The sequence below is a fragment of the Podarcis vaucheri genome (assembly GCF_965113315.1).
Source record: "Podarcis vaucheri genome assembly, chromosome: 14".
Taxonomy (NCBI): domain Eukaryota; kingdom Metazoa; phylum Chordata; class Lepidosauria; order Squamata; family Lacertidae; genus Podarcis; species Podarcis vaucheri.
In genome coordinates, this window is record NC_138752.1 from 35442116 (window position 1) to 35468683 (window position 26568).

A 26568-nucleotide genomic window follows, 5' to 3' on the forward strand; every position below is an offset into this window, starting at 1 on the left:
AAAGTGGTTTATATGCGTTGTACATGCAATATGGGACGCAGGTGGCGCTGTGGGTAAAACCTCAGTGCCTAGGACTTGCCGATCGTATGGTCGGCGGTTCGAATCCCCGCGGCAGGGTGAGCTCCCATCGTTCGGTCCCAGCTCCTGCCCACCTAGCAGTTCAAAAGCACCCTTAAGTGCAAGTAGATAAATAGGTACCGCTTTATAGCGGGAAGGTAAACGGTGTTTCCGTGTGCTGCGCTGGTGCTGGCTCACCAGAGCAGCTTCGTCACACTGGCCACGTGACCCGGAAGTGTCTTCGGACAGCGCCGGCTCCTGGCCTCTAGAGTGAGGTGAGTGCACAACCCTAGAGTCGGTCACGACTGGCCCGTACGGGCAGGGGTACCTTTACCTTTACCTTACATGCGATATAACATTGTGCCACCAGAGGGCGATGTGGAGTCCCGTTTTTCTCTACCTGTTTTGTCTGTTTAAATTTGCAACACTTTAAACAGAAACGCTACTTTGATGTGTCTAGATCCAGCCTAGAATTGCTAGATTCACCAGCCAAAGCTGGGTGCAATGCAAAAGACATACACTTAGAATTCATGGGCCTCCAAAGATCTATCCTCTCTTACCATACATGAATTAGGGTCATATCAGAGATTGCAGAAATGAGACACTACTCATGCTTTTGCCAAGCTTATACTGAACTCCACCCCTAGCTGAATGTGAAGCTGATGCGCTCATGTCCTCTTTGTGGGTTTTCCATTGGGGCATCTGATCTGCCACTTTGAGAACAGGCTGTTGGACTGGATGGGCCATTGGCAATGGGGGTTGTCCAAGGAGTAAGTCTTTTGAAGCTGAAGAGCCTGGCAAAGCCATGTCATTTAATCCAGAAAGACCTAGTAAAGGAGGTGGACACTCCTAGTCTGGGTTGTCCTCTGAGCATAGGGCAGGGGGTGTTCCAACAGGACATACATCCCTGTTTGTGGAACAGGAGAAACCTGGCTACAGTTTAAGCCTTGTTGTTATTTTATTTCATAAAACTTATAAAGGACTTGATTGTGTGTGTGTGTGTGTGTGTGTGTGTGTGTGTGTGAGAGAGAGAGAGAGAGAGAGAGAGAGAGAGAGAGAGAGAGAGAGACTACCTCAAAGCAGTTTACAAAAAGAACCAAACCATAAAATTGTTAAAAACAACTATTTAAAATATTCAGAAATAATTAACATCAACAATAACCTAAAAACTGGAATAAAACACATGACATGTCTGGATAGGCTGACTTTTTAAAAAAAGGTTTTTAGCAGGTGCCAAAAATAATAGTGAAGGAACTTGCCTGGTGTCAATAGGCAGAGTGTTGCAAAGTGTGAGTGCTACCACACTAAAATATTGATTTCCTACTAGTATTATGTGGCACCTATAGCAGTGCCAGTTCTGTAGATCAAAGGAATCAAGTGGTTAAGAACCTGCCAAGCAAAACACTCAAATATTTGGCTGGACCCAGCTCTGCCACTATTGCAGCAGCCATGAATGGGTGGCTCTCTAGTAGAAATCCACAAGAATCCTGTTCTCCCCTCTCAGGTTGCACTCCTGTGAATTCAGTATATTACTGTGGTCAGGAGGCCTGAAATCATCTCCCACATCCCGATCCAGTCTCCCCCACCCTAAGTTCATGTTCCGTGGGTACGGAAAGACTGGAAGAGTTGCGGCAGTGGCTGGTGCACCCTGGGACTGATGGGGTGGAAGGCCAATAGGAGGTGGAGCCATAGCCAGTGATAGGCAAAGCAACAGCCAATGAATGAGCGAAGTACACCAATGTGCACTGGTGGCTGGTGCACATTGGGACTGGTGAGGCGCGAGGTAAGGAGGCTAACAGTAGGTGGCACAAGAGTCAATGAAAGAAAAACCCAGCTCACTCTAGCTTTGTCCCCAATCCTTCTCCTCCCCTGTTGAGTTCTACAAGGGCAAAACTGAAACTAAGGAGGAGGAGGAGGAAGCTGACAGCCAAGGCCACCCAATGGACTGATTGGAAGAATTCAGGCAAGTGTAGCTTATCTGAGGGCAGACCCGGATTGGTGGAGCAGAATCCACAGAAGAGTTGCATGGAAGGAGAACAGAATTCATGCTATAGCTCTGTTATGCCCCATGGGGATTGCTCCTCATGTGCCCTTTTTCAAGTACAATCAATGGGAAGTTTTGCACTCTGGTTAGCAAAGTAATAACAACCTGGGGTGCTCCTTTGCTTCTACCCCCCAAGAAGAGCTGCTGCTGCAGAATCCACAAACAAGCAAACATTTGTAAAAAGAACAGTTATAAAATGTGGAATTTCTTTTACAACAGCCCAATAAAGGCTTTTTTTAAAAAAAATGTACTTCTTTAATAGAAATCATTACGGACTATTAGGAAATCTTTCTACAGTGCACCCATTGATTTCCTGGACTTCTAATGCTATTAGGTTTGTTCAAAAGATTCTCCTTTTTAAAAAGAGAGAGAGAGAGCAAAGTCATTGAACTGATGCTCATTCAAACTTTCTCAGGGGACATGGCATATTCCCCCTTCCTGCCGCCTGACAAACAAATGCAGAGAGAAATCACAGTCACCTGAATTTTCTGGACATCGAGGACTAGATTCAGGGGCAGTGACTGAATCTGAATTTGGATGAGATAGAAGGATGGCCACAACTCAGTGGGGCAGCAGGTGATTTGCATGCAGAAGGCCCCATGTTTACTTCCCAACATCTCCCTGTATGGCTGGGAAAGACTCCTGCTCTAAAACCCTGGAGAGAAACTGCCAGTCAGTGTAGACTATACTGAGCTAGATGGATCATTGCTCCGATGTAGTGTAAGGCAACTTCCTGTGGTTCTGCCTTCGGTAAAAAGCAGCAACAATGCCAACAGCCTGCATCACTGGGAATCTGCCAGCGCCCCAGCAGTGTGGCCAAATGACAAGAAACCCCTGGACCTGCTCCTTCTCTGTACCATCTCTCACTCTGGCCCAGACAGGGGTAAGGAGGGAAAGCAAGCAGGTGGTAGCAAATGAGAAGAAAGAGGAGTAGCTGGCAAGAATGCTGGTGAAAATGTAGACACACTGTGTCCAGGGATGGTGCCTTGCCCAAATGCCCTCCAAAACCTGGAACTGGTACTGCAAGGATTAGGTAATGAGAGACAGATTTGTGCCATCGTCTGTCTGTATCTCCAAACGTTCCTTGTTGACTGCCTCACCCCCATTATTACTCTCCATTATCCATTATTATTATTATTATTATTATTATTATTCATTGGAGGTTTCTAAGCAGAAGAGGTTGAATGGCCTTCCAGCTCTACGATTCTAAGTTCACACCACAGACACTCAGATATCCTCAAACCTGATGCCTTCCATATGTTTTGGGGTACAGCATCCTAGACTAGGAGCCTGATGGGAGTTATAGTCCAAAACACCTGGAGGAATGGGGGTCTGGGAAGGCCGCTTTTAACAATACAGGCGTTTCCCCCACTTACATGGGTTCGAGTCAAGCGTGCTGCAGGGAATAAATAAATCTATTTAAACTGCAAAAAAGGTACAAAAGGGGCAAAAGCGGCCCAAAAAAGAGTGGAGGGAAACTGCAAAAATGGAGCAAAAAGAACAGGAAAATGGCTAGCAATCCCCAGCACTTTGGGGTATCTGTCTACCTCTGAATCATAGCCAGGCACTTCGGTGTACCGGTCTACCCTGCTTGTTATTGTTCCCACATTGTACTCCAGTGATGAGGAAGACTGAGAGCTACCATTGCCACCATTCGTGCCAATCTAGTAAAGTGCTACTGGTTTTTTTCGAGGGTTTTTCAAGGGTTTCCAGAGGTTTAGAGGGTGTTTCCAGGCTTTTTAGACTATGTTCCCCAGGAACGTAACCCCCACATAAGTAGGGAGGCTCTTACGCACACAGAAAGGGGTTCTTGGTGGCTTCCTCTCCCCAACTCTTAATAACAAATGTACCTTCCCACAGTAGTCCAAGACTAAGCACCCTTTAGAAGTTTGAGCTTTAGTCAGGAAATGAGGGGATCATTTAATTTAATTATTCTTCTAATTGTTGCTCTGCCTCAAGCCTTTGGGAATATTAGATAGATAATGTTCCAGTTGCAAGACTGAGAATAGATTTCTTCTTGTGAAGCATTGTGGGAGATTGACTGGAATTCCCTTACTATTTAAGCGCAACTTCAGTTCAAAACCTCTCTTTTTAAGCAATAAAAATGAACAAAGAGGGAAACTCACCTGTCCATTTGTGGAACACTATACATCTCCACATCAGATCAGAAGGAGCCAGCAGCCTGCCAGATGTTGTTGGATTCCAGCTCCCATCAACTGCAGCCAGCATGGTCATTGTCAAGGGATGTTGGGAGTTGTTGTCCAACAACATCTGGAGAAACACCAGTCCGATAGCCCTGGTCTATAAGGAGGATCTGGAATGCTGCTATAACCTAAAAGCTGGAAGCTTAGACAATGGATCAGAAAGGCACCAATTTGAATTTCACCTATGCCAGAGAGTCAGTCAACTGCCTTGGGCAAGCCAAGTCCCTCGGTCTCACCTCTTCCCTCCCCACCTGCAATATGGAGCCGATATTAACAGATCTGCACTTTATGAAAAACACCAAATACATGTTGTTGCTTTGATGGGAACTGATGCTACTTCAATAACATAAAAGCCCTGCTGGATCAGACCAAAGGCCCATCTGTAGTCCACCATTCTGTTCTTACAGTGACCAACAAGATGCTCAGGTGAGAAGCACTCTCTCCCCACCTGTCATTCCCAGAAACTGATATGCAGAGGCATGCTACCTCCAGCAGCAGAGACAGAACACAGCCATCATGCCCAGTAGCATTCTTCCACTCACCAGCAACTAATATTCCGAAGTACACTGGCTCCAACAATGGAGGTAGAACATTTAGCCATTCTGGCTAGTCTTATCCTCCATGAATTTGTCTAACCCACTTTTAAAGGCATCCAAGTCAGTGATCATCATAACCTCTTCTGGGAGGAAATTCCCAAGTTTAACTATGTACTTTCCTTTGCTCTGCCCTGAACCTTCCCCATAGGACAGATTTAAAGATGCCTTGCCTATCTGCTCAACTTTGATATAAACGTATCTTATAAAACCACCACAATTTCCTGGTACCTCCTCCTTAAACAGAAGCATGACCCTGTCAAAAGTTACCCCTGAAGTGACAGCTCAGGAAAATGGAAGGGTGTGGGAAAACATGCAGTTTACAGACTGGAGCAAGAAATATTCTTTAGCCATTGCCTCAGATCTGTTCAATGTTTTGCCTGGTTTAGTAACTTCCCAATCCCACTCAATTACACCTTCATTTAAGAGGTTCAGTCAACTTGACTTTCATTCTCCAGCAGCTACTAACAAGATCTGTTCAATTACAGTTTGACAGCGCAGCATCCAACACAGACAGAGTTCTCCCATGAATTTGAACAGTACACAAACACCAAATGCAAGGCAGCAGAGAGGGATAAGAAGAGAAATGTCATGCCTGCTCCTTGCTGTTGTACACCAACGATGATGTGTTAAATACTAATTGTGTGCTGTCAGGCAGGCAAAAAACAGCTGCATTCAGAGAAATAATCCTGCCAGCGGGATGAATCAAGCAAAAAAACACTCTCTGCCTTTCAAATTAGCAAGGTCTGTAAATCCTTCCAAAAGCATGTATCAGTCATTGATTTCTTATCTGGCAAGGAAGCAGATCTCAATTCAAGAAAGGCACCCAGGATTGGGAGCGGGTGGGCAGGAGAGAGATTGGGGAGATAAACCATGCTTTTCAAAACGAGACACCACTACAAACTTCCCATCCTGCCAATGAGCTCACTTAGGAAACTCTGCTTTCCCCATTTGGGGGAATAGCTGAGCTAAGACCTACACAGGTGCAGAAAGTAACAGGCAGGAGCAAGCATCTCACCTGTCTGTGTTTCAAAGAAATTGTCAAGTGCTACCCATCTGTTTTCATTTTCTTTATTTAACAAAACAAAACAGGCTTTTGAGCTACATTCCCAGCACCTGCCATCAAGCACAGACGCTGAACACATACCAACACACGGTTTATGCTGAGAAACTCAGATGATGGTGAGACTTAAAAACAAATAAATAGAAAGACTGGTTCTTCTACCTAATGTGATTTTTCTTTTGGAAAAGTCACAAGCCAACTGAACATTCCCCCGTCCCTTAAAAACATGCCCCACTACCCACCAAACTCTTCTGCCAGATTCAAGGTGCTCTGACTGCTCTTTCCAAGTCTAGGAAGAAGCGAAGGGCCTAGACTGATGGACCATTACGGCAGACCCAGCCCACTCAGGACTTTCCTCCCTTGTCCCACCGAGAGTGGAAGGAAGCAGACTGGGAAACTCATCTCTCGGAAGCGAGTGACTCTCGCAAAACACTCACCAGGAGGTCAGTGTCACACCTTGCAAACTCATGGAGTGAAAAGGGCAAGGAAACAGCAATGGTTCAACAGATACATTTGGCTGTTCTTGACGAGGCGGGACAGCATCATTAGTGCAAAACCTGATCAACTTCACAAAGGTAAGTCCCCCAAAAGTCATCTTTTAAACCTCACCCCCAAACACACACCACCAGTTCAGATGTCTTTACTCACAGTTTGGCCTTCTCCCTCTGTCTGGGTCCCAGACTCTTCTCTGCCCGAGGAAGCCATTCCATTCCTTGCCTCCTCCTCCTCCTCCTCTTCTTCTCCACCTTCTCTTCCTTTCATTCCAATGCTTCCTCCATCGTTCCCCAGCTTCAATCTCTTCCCCTCGGGTTGTGGATCCTCCACTTCCTCTCGCCTCATCTTGCCATCTCTGACTCTCTGTTTCACTGCCTCCTCCAAGCTGCTAGCAGGATTGGACATTTTAGAAAAAGAACAAGGAAGGTTGTGCACTTTACTATATTTTTTTCAGTATTATTTTGGCCTAGCGAAGCTGCCTCTTTGGGGGAAGATTTGGGGCTTCTGAGAGCTGCCAGCCTTGCTCTCTCCGATATGCACAGGCTTCTTTTAAAAATTTAACTGGTGTTTCAGTGCCTTTGCAAAGCTTGTCACTTCCATTTCTTTAGCTCCCTCTGCTGCTGGCTAGAGTGATTCCTTCGGTAGTGGTGTCTGCACAAGGCAGGGCACAAACTTTAATATCTCTCTCCCAAACACACATGCAATAACCTTTCAGATATTGATCATTTCCCCCAACAATGATTACTTTGACTAAATCCTCAGTTTCAGTGTTTATACATTTCTGGTTCTATCAAAATAGGGTTCTGTTTGTTTTTATAATGGAAAAAAAATCCTTATCAAATCAGGCAGTTTAGATCCCATTAAAGGTAAAGGGACCCCTGAGCATTAGGTTCAGTCATGGCCGACTCTGGGGTTGCAGTGCTCATCTCACTTTATTGGCCGAGGGAGCCAGCGTACAGCTTCCAGGTCATGTGGCCAGCATGACTAAGCCGCTTCTGGCAAACCAGAGCAGCGCACGGAAACGCTGTTTACCTTCCCGCTGGAGCAGTAGCTATTTATCTACTTGCACTTTGACGTGCTTTTGAACTGCTAGGTTGGCAGGAGCAGGAACCGAACAACGGGAGCTCACCCCGTTGTGGGGATTCGAACCACCGACCTTCTGATCAGCAAGTCCTAGGCTCTGTGGTTTAACCCACAGCGCTTGATCACCTAACTATGCCAGAACTCAAGCACTGGGATTTTTTGTACACCCAAGTGCTGTGGGATTTAGTGAATTGTCTGGCTGCCTGTGGAGCTAGGGAAATGTTCACTGTTTCCTTCCCCATTACCCACCAGAGGCAGACAGGCTCATTGGGGAGGAGGTTTCTCAGGGTGAGTCAGGCATCCTTAGTTCATTTGAAAAGCCCAAGACTGCACTGCTCTCTTTTTTAAAGGAACTAATTCATGACTGAAGGAGAGAGGTTTCTGAAGTCTCCCCCTGAAGAACCTGGAGAGATCCTGAATCTTCCAACATTCAGCTTTATTGGGTGTCCATGAGTCCCAGTCTTATGAGATACCTTGTCTATTATTCTCCTTTGGAAAGCCCATTCATGAGATCTTTCTCTGGGAAACGGCTTGCTAGCATCTACAGCTAGCTGTTATTGAGAGGTAGTAGTAGCAGTTGTTGATAATGGCACTGAGGAGAGAAGCCAGCCTCTCCCAACCTGGTGGCTTGCAGTTGTCTTGTATTACACCCCTATCACATCCTGACGCCCAACACAACTGTGTTGATGGGAGTTGTACCTGAGGCTCTACCAACTGCAGGTCCCATAATTCTTTTGGGGAAGCCATGACTGTTTAAAGTGGCATCATAGTGCTTTAATTGTCTGGTGTGAATGTGGCCTCGGAAAACTTCAGCATCTGAACAAGGAGACCTCCCCAGTCTAACTAACCACTGTCTTGCACTGTCTCTTGGTAGATCATAATATCTAGTACTTTGAGTAGCACATTGGTCTTTCACCAGTGATGAGAATAGGATATAGCATAGCAGTGGTACACACTATGATGGCATTTGCAGAAAGAGCTTGTTCTGTCGTTACAGACTTACATTGGCCCTTTGTAAACTGGAATTTCACTGGTCCTGTCTTGGCAGAACTTCAGGGCAAATTCCCTTAGAAGAATAAGCATCTAAAGATATAGGGGAAAGACTATAAGATCTTTAAGTCAAAGTCAGCAATTGCCTAACTACACCTCTGCAAGTGCTACAGTGGCTCCACCTCCTAAAAAATGTATTGCTTTTGTAGTAAGAATTCTTTGATACACCAATACAGAGAAATAACCGTGATTCCCAGGGTTGCTCATGGTGAAGGGATGACTTTCAACCTACGTTGATACCTGGGAGTAAGATCTATTGAACTCAATGGGACTTTATTTTCAATGGGCACGAGTAAGATTGCACTGGAAAACCAGGACATCTGCACTGTAGATATAGCCTGCAAAAGACATGCTTTTCCCGAGTCAGACCATTGATCCATCCAGCTCAGTACTGTATTGTCTGCAACTCTCCAGTGTTTCAAAGCAGAGGTCTCTTCCAGCTGTTCTTGGAGATGTTGGGGGTTGAACTTGGGACCTTCTGCCTGCAAAGCAGATGCTCCACCACTGAGCTATGGGTGGAGTTTCCTCAAGTCAATGCCAATGTTATATATACAGCAGCAATGCGCTGTCTGGGTTGCTGAGATGTTCTCAGCAAAGGTATAATGTTACTGGTTCTAAAATACGGCTTTAAAAAAAGTCAGCCTTTGCATCCTTGGACATCCATCCCAAGCTAAGCTGCCAACTGACTAACCTGCCCTGATGTTGCACCTTTCATGGCAACTTTCTGCAGGTAAATCAGATGGAGATTATTTTCCTGTGGCCGAATGATGACCCTTGTCCTAAAGCACAGAAGCACATTCAGCAGCTTAGAAAGGCGCAGCCACCGGGGCCAACTGGAAAGTTGGCAACCCTAAACCCCAGAGAACCAACGAAGTCACAAGAGATGAGTTCTGCTGATTAATCTAATCTGCTGCTTTTACACCTGATTGTCCAAAGGGGGGATCGATTATCCAGATGAGTTCACAGAAATGAAAAATTCATTTCCAGGTTTTCATTTTACTTACATTACCTCCCGCACTTAAGCTCTACAATGCATGGGCCTAATTACTTCTTAAAAGCCAGTAAATATTTCATTAGCTCTTATTGGATTACTTTATGTTCCATGGTCTACAAGGGGAGAGATGCCGGCCATAGTGAATGGAAACCCAGGCAAAAATGTGTAGGAAACCCCTCTATATTAATACTTATTTGTACTGCATTTATTAAGGTCTGCCTATATTGCAGACTTCAAAAAGGTTCAATGGTCATTCCTTCTCCCCTTGGGAGCCCTTGGAAATGCATCTCTTGTCTGGAGGGATCTAAGGATGTTCAACACAGAATTGTAGCTCTGTGAGGAAAAAGGGGGGGTGTCTCCTAAGCTTAAAAAAACTACAGTGGTAGTTTAAAGTAGTATAGTGATTTAAATGTATAGTGTGAATGTTTACTGAGTCTTGTTAGAATTGTGAAGAAGTATCATGAACCCTGTATCCAGCAGGGATCTGGACAGAGTTGGAGGCTGCAGGGGCACCGAATGAGGAGCTGGATCTGGGTCATGGCTCAGAGCTGACTGCAGAAGATAAGGAGACCACTCTGCCTGAGGCAGTTGGACAAGGACTCCCAGACCACTGGAGCCTATAGGGCCAAAGCCTGAACCCTCACGGACACCTTCCACTGAGCCCGAGGAACCAGATGCCTCCCACTACACATCACCAGTCCAAGAGAGCAGCAAGAGGGAGGCTCTGGAATTAAGGAGGTGTGGTCCATCTTAAGGCTGAGGGTTGGCTCTTCAGAGAACTCTAAAGTTCTCTCAGAGGGGTGGAGCCTGGAGGAGGTTGTGGGGAGACAGATGCATCAAAGATCTCAGTCTCCTCCCAACCGTTGTTGGAGCAAATTGATCACTCAGCACTTTCTGTGGTCCAGTAACTTTCATCCAGCCTTGCTGCTTTCCCTGTGAGCTTTGCCATCAGGCCAAAACATGGTAAGAAGCAAGGCCCACTGGCACCCTCTTTCTCGTCTCTGATTTTTGTTCTGTTACTAGCATGGAAAAGAAGTGAGCAGTTCTTGCTGTGGATGAGCAGCAATTCATCATACCATGCAGGGTGAGAGCCTGGGTGAATTGCAGAGGGGTAGCAAAGGGTGCAAAAGCTGCCTACTGAGAGCCCTGGACAGACAATGGAGCCTCCCTAATGTGGAAGACCGAGGGGAGGAATAAATGGACTGCCCCAGGAAAAAGATAAGTTGGGAAATGTTGCCAAGACAATTTTGTTGTTCGGTCAGTTCAATGTCCTGTTTTCTTTATCCATGTTCTTGCTAATATTGAAAATTCTAATTGTTTTCCTCCTTGCAGCTTAGCTTTGTTTGCTTCGTGATGGATCTGTTGGGTGGTTCATTATTTACTGGACCTGTTTTATGGATTTTGTACCTTTCTTTATATTTTGCTTTTTCCTGTGTCTTTTTATTATTACTGAAGAGGTAACAGGGTTTAGTGAGCAGGAAAAGGCTATGGCAGAGAGCAGTTCAGAATCAGAGGCAGAGGCGGAGGAAGGAGAGGAGAGGCAGAGATGAGGCAGGCTGTGACTGGCAGCTTCCCTCCCTCTTGGCCTCCCAGAACTTGAAGAGGTATGCAGAGGGCAGAGCAAAAACAGGCAAGATTATGGAGACTCAAATTACTTGGGAAGGAACCAGGTGAAGAGACAACTTAGGGAGCTGTGGGAAGGCGGGGATCTTTGGTCCTGGCAACTGCTTCACAGGAACAAGATATACCAGGAAGAATTGCTGGGCTCACTAGGCCTGCCCTCCTGAACTGTTTTGTTTCTTTCACTGGCACTGTGTGAGTTATTGCTCACCTGCTCCTGACACCCCCAGTGAAACGAGTGCAAAGCAACTGGGCATCTCTTCCTCTTTCCCACAGTTATGTGCTGTAGAATGAAAAGTGTTATAAGGCATCGCTGCACCACACAGTGCTTCAGTTGTGAACAGCGGCCCATGAAGTTTGATGGAAATGGAGAAACTCAGAATGACATCACACCAGAAATGGAACACAAGAATATAAGGAGAGCCCTTCAGGTGCAGAGCATCAGCTTTGCATGCAAAAGGTACCAGCTTCAATCCACAGCACCACCAAGTAGGACTGAGCTGAAATCCTGCCTTGGGCTACAGGACTTGGCATTAAGTCTGAAATCTACCACTAGAGATCGACAAATCTCAGTTTTGGTTTATCTCAATTCAATTCATCCCATTTCTGCATCAGTTTTCATGTATGCATGTATGTATAAACACAGACATGTGTACTCATTTTTGCATACATTTCTCTAAACAAATAAACTTCTGCAAGTAATTTCAATAATATAATGTCTTTTTTTTTGTATGTTGCGTTCACTACCATATGCATTTTTTAGTATACTTTCCCTAAGACATGCAGTTTTGTATGGGTTTTTTTAGAACTGCCTTGCAAAATTCAGAGAAGTGAGAATTTTGAAGTACAGTTACATATCAGTCCACAATGGTTTGGGGAGTGCAAATTTGGGAAGTGTCCACTAAAAGGCAAACTGAACGATTTTCTCCCCCAATCCACTACCCACTATGATCTATGTCCCTCTTCTGGCTCGCAAACAATTTCTCTGCAGCCAGAACCCTACAAATCCAGCCCAAACCAGTCAGTGGTTGCCCGTTTATTTCCTTCCCTTCGGTTTCACTTTCTTGGTCTGTTCTCCTAACCATATGCCTGCCGCATTCCTCTATCTTGCCATCTGCGTCTACCACCTCCAAATAATGTACTGGCTGTTCCAGATCTCCAGTTTCATTCATCATTAGATTTCATGCTAGGAACAAACTTCAAAGCTTGTGTCAGCAACAGCTGCTGTGCATTGAAATCAACTTATCTGTATTGCTAAGGAACTTGTCTGAAGGAAATCCTTGCCGAGCTCTTTCTTGGTCCACCTGCCACAGTTTCTGCAGCAAGGCAAAAAAAAAAAAAAAAGCCAAACCAAACAGGACCAGTTTCCAGTTTGGGAATCCTTTGAGGAGTCTTTACAGTGCACCTTCCTCTAGTGATTTTACATGGCTGGAATGTGTCCTTAAACTATGGTGCTTCCTCTTGCTTGCCCAGAGGATGGAGAGTGGGAGGTGTGGCCACACCCACTTTGGCCACACCCACTACTGGTATGCAACCTGCAGAAAGTTGCTCCCAAGAGAATATGGTCTTGGAGCTGCAGAAGGTTCCCCGTGCCTGCTTTACAAACAAGGCAAAGATAAAAGGCTCATTTAAATGCCCTGCTCCTTCTTCTCCATTTCCTGCTTTTGGTTGTGTAATGGGTAAACATTTATCAGTTAATGTTCACACTGGTCAGTCTGCTTTTGCCAGGAAGCAAAGTTATAAGTCCTTAACTGCAACACTTTCTATGGTTGCTAACATGCCTTGATTTGAACAGAACAGCCTAATGGTCTCTATTAAATGGAACACAACTGAAAGCATGCCTGCTTATTTTGGGTAGTAGGTAGAACAGCCACAGGGAATTTCAGGATGGAGGGATGAAAGGGATGGGGAAGGAATTTCAAATCAGCAGGGGTCAGGTTTTAGGAAGAAGCAGGGACTTGTGCTCAAGTTATTCATCAGCTCTAGTTTCTGCAGGTCACTTAGGGATTGAACCCGGGTGGGGGTTGCACAGATATACTTTGCAAAGTGCTTTGACTACAAAGATGACAGCCCTCCCAACCCCACCCCCAGGAGAAACTGCATCTTCTGCAGGACTAACATTTCAATTTAGATTGGGGGGAGTGGATTTAGGTTACCAATGACAGTTTACACCAGAAAGGGTATAGCTAGCACCAACATTTTGGAACTTTCTATCTCTTGATACTAGGCAGGTGCCTTCACCAAACTTCTCAGTGCCTACTGAAAAACTATGTTTCAGCAGGCCTGCCCACAAATGTACATTTGATGTGTATTTTAGTATGTGCATTATAATGCATTTTAAATAAAACTGCTGCTTTCATTCCAAAAAGGGCTAACTTGTTTTTTTAAAATCTGATTATATTGGTAATTTTATGTTATGTAAACCCCTTAGAGATTTTGAAGATTTTGTGGCATATGAATCCTAACAAATAAAAACAGAATTTTAAAAAAAGCTAAACAGGCAAAGTGAAGCTATGTATGCATGCATTCAAGGCAGCAAACTGAATATTCAGCACATTTCTTCAAGACAATGAATAATCAAGAACACTGAGCAAGCTTTAGCATTTCACAGAACTTTTCCTTGGGCTTTGATGTCAGAAAACAAGCACAAGGATGAGAGGGAAGAAGTTGCTCAATCTGCAGTCTGTTACAGTCTTCAGATAATAATCCAGGAAGCTCTGCAAAACAAGCAAAGCAATCTTAGCTTTGTCCACTCAAAAGTCAGTCCTATTGAGTTCAATTGGGCTTTCTCCCAGATATGCAGTGTTAGGACTGCTGCCTAATTAGATTAGATGCTGGCAAGTTGTCCCAAGGCATGCTGGGAGGAAAAAAAGCAATAGTTCAAGCCAGTGATGTGCCAGAACCAAACGTGAGTAGTACCACCTTACTCACAAACACCTTTTTTTCTTGCACCCCTTTTCTCTTCTTCTCCTTTTCCCATTTAAGTTCTCCTTGCCATTCACCTGCGAAGTGAAGGCCCAAGACAGGTGTTGATCATCATGTGAGCTGCGCACAGGTGGTCTGAAGCGAGCGAGCTACCACCATTCCTGTGGAGCCTCTTTTTATTGAGACAAACATGCAAGCCAGGCAAATACATTTTTGGGCTGTGACCTTTACACCTCTTCCGTCCCGAAATCGTGGGGTGGTACAAAGCTATTTTGGCACCTGTTCCACAGCGTCATTTTCCCCTTGCTCAATGTATGACGTATGGAGACAAAGGTCTCATGGAAAAGGGTTACAGACAGGACACCGCAAACTGCTGAGATCGCGAAAGGTCAGGCAGAGGTGGAACGATGTACAGACAGCTGTGGCTTGTCTGGGGGGGGTTTCCCTGCACCCCAAGGTCACGCGTGCAGGCCGACCGTGTCTGGCTGCTGGTGGGGAAGTGTGCTCCCTCCGGACCCCACTGCCCCACTCCGCGATATCCCTACAACCTGAAATTGTGGTGAGGGCCTGGGTGGTGGCTGTCAGTTGCCCACCTATACTGAAAGATTTTGCTATATCTGCAATTCATTGCTGCATCGGTTGAATCAGAGTTACTTCTTAAGAGAAACGAATTTGCACCATCAGTTTGTGAATGAAAAATGGCTGGCAGGGTTTTAACTGCAGTTTATCCCCTTCCATCCAAAGGATGTGAACTCCAGAGAGTTGTCAGGTTGCCTCAGACAGGCCTGACAAGTCTGCAGGATGGAATATGAGCTAATAGAGCCAGATCTGAATGGGACTTGCCGGATGGGGAATTTGCATCCATCTGATTTCCTAAAGCGCCATGCAGGGTTAAGGATGAGGGGGATTGAAGCAAAGCTCCTTCGGGGGGGGAGCATATGGCTTTCAAGTGGAAATGGGGGCCTTTTGGATTGCTATTTTGAGAAAGCTGTTCTCTGGAAGTGCTCCCAAAATGTCACACTTTCTCATCGTCTAACAGAAGGAGCCAGCTGTACCCACAAACGCAGCATCCTCGAGGCAGCAGGGAGGACCGATGATGTCAGGCGGGGAGCTGGCCTGTGCACTGCCAACTTCACAGGGTTGTTGTGAGGATACAAGGAGAGGAGAGGAGGGGGGAAGGAAACCACATATGAAAAAGGTGGTCAGCTTGCAGCCCTGTGGCACTGCAGCCAAAACCTTCTGCAAGTGGACCATCCAAACTGCTGGGGAAAGAGAACTGTCCTTCCCCTGCCAGCCCCCTGAATGAGGAAGAAGATGGAGAGAGGGAGGGAATACAAGGTTCAGCATGGGAAAAACTGAAATACTTTGTCACTTGTACAACTTATATATAGTGAGATTACATGATCACCCCCAACTCAGTTCTCTCAGTCTTAATTCCCCTCGTTTACTGATGCACACCCACCAAACCCAAAAGTCAGTTGCCCTGTTGTTATCTTTTCATTCAGCAGCCTAACAGCCTGTTGGTGCAACTAGTCATGCCTTTATATCCTGAGGTCCCACCTCATATGCCCACCTCTGGGCATGAGCGTCTTAGTAGTACAGAAAGCACTTATGGAGAGTGAAAAACAGCTCTAGTAAGGGGTGTGGCCTGGGCAAAGTCTTGAGAGCCAAACAGGGAGGCCTGGAGGGCCACATTTGGCCCTGGGACTGAGGCTCGCCAGCCCTGTATTAAAACATCTATTTACTATCAGCTGCCTTCTGAACTCATCCTCTGACTCACCGCCCTCCTTAGCAGTGTTTTGCTCCATAAAATTAAGCACTCCCTTGCTTAGCTTGAAATCCCCTTGGCCTGCTGAAGTGTGAACTTGAATGCTTGAGTGGTCCAATGGCTCCAGCCCCATGATGCACATGATCATCCTGCATCTACCCAAAAAACCCACATCTTTCCACTTCTTGATAGTGTGGTTTGTCACATTCCTGCTCTCTACCATTGGGACCGCTGACAGATGGCTGCTTCCCATGTGGGTGTTTGCATCCCTATTTTAAAACTCTCTAGCAGGGGCAAGGCAGAGAGAGCCTGTATCTCCTGACTTGCCCATGCACTGTACCTAGGACAGGAGGGGGGGTACCAGTGTGGGGCAGTGGCTGGTGTGTTGGCCTTAGAACTGGGACATGTGGGCCTCAGTCCCTGCCTGCTATAAAACTCAATGGGTGAAATTGTGCGACGGTTGGGGAAACTTTTGTCCCCTGAAGGTCTCATTCCCTCTGCTGTGATCTGTCAGGGCTGCATGCTGGCAGTGAGCAGAGCTAAGGCCAAAATGTGGACAGCCTGCCACCATTTGTCTGTCTGTCTGTCTGTCTGTCTCTCTCTCTCTCTCTCTCTCTCTCTCTCTCTCTCACACACACACACACACACACACACACACACACTTTCTGACACTCCTCCATCCTGCTTTCGATTTCTACTTTTGACACTGCTTAGTCTCTCTGCTTACAAAGAAGTTCCACCCTCCTTCCATTGTACTATCCATTTCAGCTTCCCACCTCCCAGAAAAGCCCTTTCTTTTTTTCAAGCCTTCCACTTATCTGCATAAAATTAGGCTGGGGGTCACATGAGACCTAAAGACCAGAAGTTCTTCAGCCCATGAACACAAACACAAGCAAAGGATTATGCACCAGTTCTGGCTGGATCCTGAACTGAGCCCATTGGGGTTGGCGCAGGATTTGACCAGAGCAGGTTGCAGCAGTTTCAGATTACCCTGAGTGATCTGGGGCTGTCAGGGTGGGGGCTGGTTTGACAACAAGGGGGTGGGCACATGCATCTCCTTTTCCCTCCCAACTGCATGTTTATTTATCAGGGACAAATAATAAACTGTAATAAACTGCAGATGATTTCAGGATAGACATTTCAGTTTCTCATTCTCCTAATCATCAGCTTGCTGCATTTCTAGTCATCAACTTGGAGATTTTTTAATTTTGAAAGCCCGCATAAAAATCACCAGCATTTGTGTGCATGTCTAAGAGAGAGAGAGAGAGAAGAATATAATGCATTGTTATACACCATTTTCATTAATATTTGCCTTTTTATACAGTCTTTCCCCTAACGTGCACATTTTTTCACTGGAGAATTCTGTCACAAAATTTGGTGACCATCACATTATGAAGGGTAGCTGTGTTTTGGTTCACACGTTGTTGTTTCAGGGACTGCAGATTACCAGGCCTAATTCCTCCCCCTTTCCTAAATACGTGTAAAAGGGACACGGGCCAGAAATTGACTGATTCATCTGCACCTCCTCTCTGCATGGGAGCAGGCAGAGCACAGTTAACACTTGGCTTCATAGAATCTACATGTCAAGATGTGCCCAGCTCAAGTGAAGAATCAGACTCTGTGTTGGTTGCTGTGCTAGAGGCTCCCAGCCCAGCAGCTACAAGATGGTGTGTGTTTTATGTTAAATTAGTTCCGTCGAGTTCCGCAGCCGTGATGTGCCCTCAAACCACAGGTGTTCCTAAATCAATGAGTCCATGACAATTATAAATTGCTTTTCATAAGCAGTAAGCAAACAGAACCACAAGAAAGCCTGGCAAAAAAAAATGGCTTCAGTGAAGCGATACTTCGGCTCCACAGCGTTCTGCTGCCCCAGCTCTTTCCAAAGTGCTTACTTTCTTATTTCAAGGAAAGCCTCTTTGTTTCCATTTTCTGGTTCTGTGTGACTTGCTGATTCGGAGACTGCAGGAGGAAAGTTTGTTCTCTAGGAGCTGACTTTCCCCTCCCCATCCCCCTTGGAAAAGTTGACAGTGTGCTGCAAACTGCAACGTCTTAGAAATGTGTGAAGGAACCGATTCAGGAGCCGTGGTTCAGCTGCTCCTATATTCTCAGTATGTGTGCAGCAGATATCAGGCTGAGATCTTCCATGTGGATTACCAGCAAGAAGCAGTGGGCCAAATGCCAGCTTCTTTAAGAAACTGGAGGGTTGGATTAAGTTTCAGTCCCAATGTGATGCTGTGCCACAAGTGTCTTGCTTAGATCAGGAAGTGAGGTCCAAGAAATGAGTCTTCTTTAGGGGATCTGGGGCTTGAACTGAGGAAGTTGCCGTTGCAACTTGCCAAAAGTTTATTATTTAGACCAAGTAAACTTGGGCAGTCAGGAGGCCGTCAAGTGATGGAAAAACGTTTGATACAAAATAAAATCACACGTCACCCTTGCACATAGCAGTCAACTTTTTTAAGGGACATTCCCTTATTCCGAATAGGATTCCTCACAAGAAAAGGGAAAAGTTGACAGCTATGGCCTTGCAATGATGAGGTTAAGTTCAACGCCATACCCCAGTGGAAATTGTAAAGTGTTCTATGAATGAGATGGTACCTCTTCCAAGCACGAAGAAGAGAAGAGTTTGGATATGATATCCTGCTTTATCACTACCCTAAGGAGTCTCAAAGCAGCTAACATTCTCCTTTCCCTTCCTCCACCACAACAAACACTCTGTGAGGTGAGTGGGGGTGAGAGACTTCAGAGAAGTGTGACTGGCCCAAGGTCACCCAGCAGCTGCATGTGGAGGAGCGGGGAAGCAAACCCGGTTCACCAGATTACAAGTCCACTGCTCTTAACCACTGAGGGGCTGAGCAGCTAACCATTGCTCAGACCATAATGGAGGCACACTTTCCCCTTCTGGAAGTGGCCAGTTGCCAGGCAACAGCTCCCATGGAAACCCTCTGGGGTGTGAGAGTTGGCTCAGCCCATGATGGAAGCAAGTCTTCCCCATTGCCAAAATTGAAGGAAACTTCTTGGCTTCCTTCTTGTGATAAACCCACTTTTCCAATACTCAGTTGTAAAGAATTCTTTTTGTCTTTAATTGCCTTTCTACTCTGGAGATGAAGAGTGGATGTTCATCAGAATTAATGCCAATCTTTTGATTGTAGCTCCCTTGGCTGTTATAACCATGTGAGTCATATGAAATGGTGAAGAGATTTATTCTCTGAAATGGGAGCCAGGAACATTTGCTTAAGTTGACTTTGATAATGTGGAGCTGGTATTTAGGGTCATCATTCTTGGTGATCTCTTTTTAATATAGAAACATTTATCATATATATTTAAAAATCCATCTAACTTGGTATTTATATTACATGTTTGGGCAAGATGGGTGGTTTTGTATAAAAGAAACTATTTTATGCAATGGTACAAAAAATATTGTAATAGAGGGTCCCAGGGTTTGATCATAAGGCACATGAGACCCCCATCTTGTTGAAGGTTGTTGTTTAGTCGTTTAGTCGTGTCCGACTCTTCGTGACCCCATGGACCAGAGCACGCCAGGCACTTCTGTCCTCCACTGCCTCCCGCAGTTTGATCAAACTCATGCTAGTAGCTTCAAGAACACCATCCAACCATCTCATTCTCTGTCGTCCCCTTCTCCTTGTGCCCTCCATCTTTCCCAACATCAGGGTCTTTTCCAGGGAGTCCTCTCTTCTCATGAGGTGGCCAAAGTATTGGAGCCTCAGCTTCACGATCTGTCCTTCCAGTGAGCACTCAGGGCTGATTTCCTTCAGAATGGAGAGGTTTGATCTTCTTGCAGTCCATGGGACTCTCAAGAGTCTCCTCCAGCACCATAATTCAAAAGCATCAATTCTTCGGCGATCAGCCTTCTTTATGGTCCAGCTCTCACTTCCATACATCACTACTGGGAAAACCATGGCTTTTACTATACGGACCTTTGTTGGCAAGGTGATGTCTCTGCTTTTTAAGATGTTGTCTAGGTTTGCCATCGCCTTTCTCCCAAGGAGCAGGCGTCTTTTAATTTCGTGACTGCTGTCACCATCTGCACTGATCATGGAGCCCAAGAAAGTAAAATCTCTCACTGCCTCCATTTCTTCCCCATCTATTTCCCAGGAGGTGATGGGCCCAGTGGCCATGATCTTCGTTTTTTTGATGTTGAGCTTCAGACCATATTTTGCGCTCTCCTCTTTCACCCTCATTAAAAGGTTCTTTAATTCCTCTTCACTTTCTGCCATCAAGGTTGTGTCATCTGCATATCTGAGGTTGTTGATATTTCTTCCGGCAATCTTAATTCCGGTTTGGGATTCATCCAGCCCAGCCTTTCGCATGATGAATTCTGCATATAAGTTAAATAAGCAGGGAGACAATATACAGCCTTGCCGTACTCCTTTCCCAATTTGGAACCAATCAGTTGTTCCATATCCAGTTCTAACTGTAGCTTCTTGTCCCACATAGAGATTTCGCAGGAGACAGATGAGGTGATCAGGCACTCCCATTTCTTTAAGAACTTGCCATAGTTTGCTGTGGTCAACACAGTCAAAGGCTTTTGCATAGTCAATGAAGCAGAAGTAGATGTCTTTCTGGAACTCTCTAGCTTTCTCCATAATCCAGCGCATGTTTGCAATTTGGTCTCTGGTTCCTCTGCCTCTTCTAAATCCAGCTTGCACTTCTGGGAGTTCTCGGTCCACATACTGCTTGAGCCTTCCTTGTAGAATTTTAAGCATAACCTTGCTAGCATGTGAAATGAGTGAAATTGTGCGGTAGTTGGAGCATTCTTTGGCACTGCCTTTCTTTGGGATTGGAATGTAGACTGATCTTCTCCAATCCTCTGGCCACTGCTGAGTTTTCCAAACTTGCTGGCATATTGAGTGTAGCACCTTAACAGCATCATCTTTTAAAATTTTAAACAGTTCAGCTGGAATACCATCACTTCCACTGGCCTTGTTATTTGCAGTGCTTTCTAAGGCCCATTTGACTTCACTCTCCAGGATGTCTGGCTCAAGGTCAGCAACCACACTACCTGGGGTGTACGAGACATCCATATCTTTCTGGTATAATTCCTCTGTGTATTCTTGCCACCTCTTCTTGATGTCTTCTGCTTCAGTTAGATCTTTACCACTTTTGTCCTTTATTATGGTAATCTTTGTACGAAATGTTCCTTTCATATTTCCGATTTTCTTGAACAGATCTCTGGTTCTTCCCGTTCTGTTGCTTTCCTCTATTTCTTTGCATTGCTCGTTTAAGAAGGCCTTCTTGTCTCTCCTTGCTGTTCTTTGGAAATCTGCATTCAATTTCCTGTATCTTTCACTATCTCCCTCGCATTTTGCTTGCCTTCTCTCCCCCGCTATTTGTAAGGCCTCGTTGGACAGCCACTTTGCTTTCTTGCATTTCTTTTTCATTGGGATGGTTTTAGTTGCTGCCTCCTGTATAATGTTGCGAGCCTCCATCCATAGTTCTTCAGGCACTCTGTCCAGCAAATCTAAATCCTTAAACCTGTTCCTCACTTCCACTGTGTATTCATAAGGGATTTGGTTTAGATTGTATCTTACCTGTCCAGTGGTTTTTCCTACTTTCTTCAGTTTAAGCTTGAATTTTGCTATAAGGAGCTGATGATCTGAGCCACAGTCAGCTCCAGGTCTTGTTTTTGCTGACTGTATAGAGCTTCTCCATCTTTGGCTGCAGAGAATATAATCAATCTGATTTCGATGTTGCCCATCTGGGGATGTCCATGTGTAGAGTCGTCTCTTGTGTTGTTGGAAAAGCGTGTTTGTGATGACCAGCTTGTTCTCTTGACAGAACTCTATTAGCCTTTGCCCTGCTTCGTTTTGATCTCCAAGGCCAAACTTGCCAGTTGTTCCTTTTATCTCTTGATTCCCTACTTTAGCATTCCAATCCCCTATAATGAGCAGAACATCCTTCTTTGGTGTCACTTCGATAAGGTTTTGTAAGTCTTCATAGAACTGGTCAATTTCAGTTTCTTCAGCACCAGTAGTTGGTGCATAAACTTGGATTACTGTGATGTTAAAAGGTCTGCCTTGGATTCGTATCGAGATCATTCTATCATTTTTGAGACTGCTTCCCAGTACAGCTTTCGCCACTCTTTTGTTGACTATGAGGGCCACTCCATTTCTCTTACGGGTTTCTTGCCCACAGTAGAAGATATGGTAGTCATCCGAACTGAATTCGCCCATTCCCGTCCATTTTAGCTCACTGATGCCCAGGATGTCAATATTTATTCTTGCCATCTCATTTTTGACCACATCCAACTTACCCAGGTTCATGGTTCTTACATTCCAGGTTCCTATGCAATATTTTTCTTTACAGCATTGGACTTTCATTTCGCTTCCATGCATATCCACAACTGAGCGTCCTTTCGGCTTTGGCCCAGCCGCTTCATCAGCTCTGGATCTACTTGTACTTGTCCTCCGCTCTTCCCCAGTAGCATGTTGGACACCTTCCGACCTGAGGGGCTCATCTTCCAGTGTCATAACTTTTATTTTATTTTTTTATAAAAAAATTTTATTGCGTTTCTTTTCATAGGTTCACAGGTTCAGTCACATAACAACAAGCAAGAAACAGTTTTCAAAAGTAAAGAAAAATAAAGAAAGAAGAAAAAATTAAATATACTTCAAAACATCTTTCAAGAAGTTACTTTCCATTGGACCTCCTCACATCCTCCCAGCATTGCATTCTTTAGTCTAACAATATCAGCAATTTATTACCTTGTTTCACCACTTATTATACCTTTGGATTCATTATGTTACCAATTTCAAAAGTTTATAATTTAATTTTAATACTTTTATAATAAACATAATATATTTGTTTCAAATTTATCTCCTTTTTTGTCATCACTTACTTTATCATTTTCCTAATCAAATTGCGAAAGCATAACGTTTCCTAATCGTGCACAATCTTAACATTCAAACAACTTATAATATTTTTGCAAATAGTCCTTAAATTTTTTCCAGTCCTCCTCAATTGTTTCTTCGCTCAGATCTCGGATTCTGCCGGTCATTTCTGCCAGCTCCACATAGTCCATCAACTGCGCCTGCCAGTCCTCCAGTGTGGGTAAATCTTGTGTCTTCCAGTGCTTTGCAATAAGTATTCTTGCTGCTGTGGTTGCGTACATAAACAAAGTTCTGTCTTTCTTTGAAACCTTCCGGTCCACCATGCCCAGAAGGAAAGCCTCCGGTTTCTTGGGGAAGGTATATTTAAATACCTTTTTCAATTCATTATATATCATTTCCCAGAAGGCCTTTACTTTCGGGCAGGTCCACCAGAGGTGAAAGAATGTCCCTTCTGCCTCCTTACATTTCCAGCATTTGTTATCAGACAGGTGGTATATTTTAGCCAACTTGACTGGGGTCATGTACCACCGGTATACCATTTTCATAATGTTTTCTTTCAAGGCACTACATGCCGTAAATTTCATACCGGTGTTCCATAACCTTTCCCAGTCCTCAGACATTATGTTATGTCCTACATCCTGTGCCCATTTTATCATAGCAGATTTAACTGTCTCATCCTGTGTATTCCATTTAAGCAGCAAATTATACATTCTCGAAAGTGAATCATAACTTTTATATGCCTGTTGTCTTTGTCCATGGAGTTTTCTTGGCAGGGATACTGGAGTGGCTTGCCGATTCCTACTCCAGGTGGATCACGTTTGGTCAAAACTCTCCACTATGACCTGTTCATCTTGGGTGCCCTGCTCGGCGTAGTTCATAGCTTCTCTGAGTTCTTCAAGCCCCTTCGCCACGGCAAGGCAGTGATCCAAGGCAGTGTCATAACTTTTATATGCCTGTTGTCTTTGTCCATGGAGTTTTCTTGGCAGGGATACTGGAGTGGCTTGCCGATTCCTACTCCAGGTGGATCACGTTTGGTCAAAACTCTCCACTATGACCTGTTCATCTTGGGTGCCCTGCTCGGCGTAGTTCATAGCTTCTCTGAGTTCTTCAAGCCCCTTCGCCACGGCAAGGCAGTGATCCATGAAGGGGTTGTTGAAGGTAAGCGTAGCCATATCTGCACTACCACTTTAAAACAGTTGTGGCTTCCTCCAAAGAATCCTGGGAACTATAGTTTAAGGGTGCTGAGAATTGTCAGGAGATCCCCACTCCTCTCACTGAGCTACAATTCCCAGAGCGGTTTAACAATCAATCCCTCTTTCCAAGGGAACTCGGAGAAGTCAGACAAATTCCTTTCTAAAGGAGCCCCACCCCCAAGTAACTTCATTACGCCCAGAGTGGTTATTGGCTGCTTGACCTATCAAATATCCGTATGATTGGCCTATCATGACAAACCCTGAACTCTGAATACAGCCCATAGGCTGAGCAGTGAAGCTAAGCTACAATGATCTTTTGGCACCCCCTCAGTAGAGATAGTCAGTTGATTTACAGCCTGTTTAACTAGTGGTAACGGCATCAATTTGCAGATGCGTTTTGGTTAATAAACAAAAACACCCCGAGTATAATTGGGCTGAAGGGAGTTCTCTGAAAAAAGCAATTAAAAGGACAGAGCAACAGTAATAATGTGCCTGATGGATGCCTATGGGGAACAACACAGCATTCCATAAATCTATGGATGATGAAAACATCTAGGGGGAGGAAAAGGAGGGATTCTAGATGGTTTTGAGCTTGGACTCTGATATAATTAGTAGAATGAATGTGTGCCAATTAACAGGGAATTTAACTGAAATTTCTAGAGTTAAGCTGAAATTTCTCGGGGGTTTTGTGTGTGTGTGTTTTTGGAGGGGGGTATATTGAGGTTTTTCTTTTTCTTCCCAGAAAGGAACGCTTGCAGAATTTTCTGCAAATATTCTCCACTTTTGGCATGGCAGCCCCCGTTTTCACCATCCACCCACAATGCCCCAGAATGACGCTAGGGGGGCAGGGCACTGCTGAAAGAATGCTGGCCAGACTGTCACACAGTGACTGATATTGCTCTTACTGGAGATGGCATCAGCAAAGAACTTCTCTTAGGTAAAGTACAAACTGTGTTCCTGTTCCTGCAAGTCCCACCCTAAGGAACTATGGGTGAATTTCTCCTCCCACTGGATAAATTTGGCAGAACACATGCAAACACAGTCCACCAAATTTCTGTGCCTGCAAATAGGGTGGGCCCCATTTGCACACAGATCTAGAAACTTCACTAGCAGAGTGATGGGTGCAGCAAGCGAGCCAGCAACCCAAGACACAACTTGGCCAGAGCTGCAAAGAAGTGAACCCTAGACCGTAGTGCATTTACACTTACTGAAATCATGTCTATTATGTGATGTTTGGCTTCTGATCTGCAGTAATTAAGAATGTTTCCAAGGTGATATATTTGAAGCCAGAGAGAAGTGAGAAGTCTCGCTATGAGGAGATGGCCAGGCAGAGTGAAAACCCTTTGAATCTTCTCACACTGCCTGCTGCTTGGAGCCTCCTACAGAAAGACACACTTCCTTGGGAGGAAGCCCATTTCTGAGTAAGCATATTTCAGAGAGTGCTGTAAAGGGGGCAAAGAACCAGAGGTGGAATGCAAAGCCTAAGGTTTCCGATGTCCAAAAGCAGCCAGATATAGTCTGGGAGTTGGGGAAGCTCCCCATATTTTTTTTTATAATAATTTTTATTACATTTTTCCAAATTACAGATAAGAAAAGACAGAATAAAAGAAAAGAAAAGAAAAAAGAACAAAAAGTCACATCCATTTCAATAACTTATTTCAAATTTCCATTGGACTTCCCCACATCTCCCGCATAATGCATTCTTGATAATAAAGTCATCAGCAAATTATACCCTTATTTCATGTATTTCTTTATATTTTCAATTGCAATTTAAGTTTAAATCTCTTGTTCTCCGTTAACTCTAAAAATATAACCTGATATCGTTTTGACCCATTTAAACTTTGGTTCTTTCACGAATGTTAACAATTTCATAAATAATTAAACTTCATTGCTGGGGCTAACGTTCTAAATCATACGACATCTTATGTTTCATACAACTTGTAATACTTTTGCAAATAGTCTTTGAATTTTTTCCAATCCTCCTCCATTGCCTCTTCTCCCAGGTCCCGGATTCTTGCAGTCATCTCAGCCAGTTCCATGTAGTTCATCAGTTGCGTCTGCCACTCCTCCAGTGTGGGCAAATCTTGGGTCTTCCAATACTTGGCGATAAGAATTCTTGCTGCAGTTGTAGCATACATAAAGAAAGTTCTATCCTTTTTTAACACCTTCTGGCCGACAATGCCCAGAAGGAAGGCCTCTGGTTTCTTGGGAAAGGTGTACTTAAACACCTTCTTTAACTCATTATAGATCATTTCCCAAAAGGCCTTCAATCTTGGGCACGTCCACCAGAGGTGAAAGAATGTCCCTTCAGCCTCCTTACATTTCCAACATTTATTATCAGACAAATGGTATATCTTAGCGAGTTTGACTGGGGTCATGTACCACCTGTATACCATTTTCATAATGTTTTCTTTCAAGGCATTACATGCCGTAAACTTCATACCGGTGGTCCATAACTTTTCCCAGTCTTCTAACATGATATTGTAACCAATGTCTTGAGCCCATTTTATCATGGCTGATTTAACTGTTTCATCCTGAGTGTTCCATTTAAGCAGCAAGTTGTACATTCTCGATATTACCTTGGTCTTTGGTTCTAGCAACTCTGTCTCAAGTTTCGATTTTTCCACCTGG

General features: G+C 44.6%; 2 protein-coding genes across 16 annotated transcripts in view; one reads left to right on the plus strand and one right to left on the minus strand.

Annotated features, from left to right (window-relative positions):
* RBFOX1 (RNA binding fox-1 homolog 1) overlaps positions 1–7018 on the minus strand; it is a 1477709-nt gene extending 1470691 nt beyond the window's left edge. For 6 of the 15 annotated variants that reach the window (XM_082199122.1, XM_082199144.1, XM_082199145.1 and 3 more), the window contains exon 1: positions 6610–7015. In XM_082199122.1, coding sequence (XP_082055248.1) covers positions 6610–6861 — 252 coding nt within the window. In that variant the 5' untranslated portion in view covers positions 6862–7015. Of the gene's footprint in view, positions 1–6609 lie in introns of all 15 variants that reach the window. The other 9 variants (XM_082199112.1, XM_082199133.1, XM_082199143.1 and 6 more) reach the window with 5 other exon arrangements.
* A 3422-nt stretch (positions 7019–10440) lies between these two features.
* LOC309518874 (ectonucleotide pyrophosphatase/phosphodiesterase family member 7-like) overlaps positions 10441–26568 on the plus strand; it is a 62371-nt gene continuing 46243 nt past the window's right edge. Inside the window, exons 1-2 of the mRNA XM_082199425.1 lie at positions 10441–10546; positions 24680–24874. The gene's annotated coding sequence lies outside the window, so the exon portion shown is untranslated. The remainder of the gene's footprint in view (positions 10547–24679; positions 24875–26568) is intronic.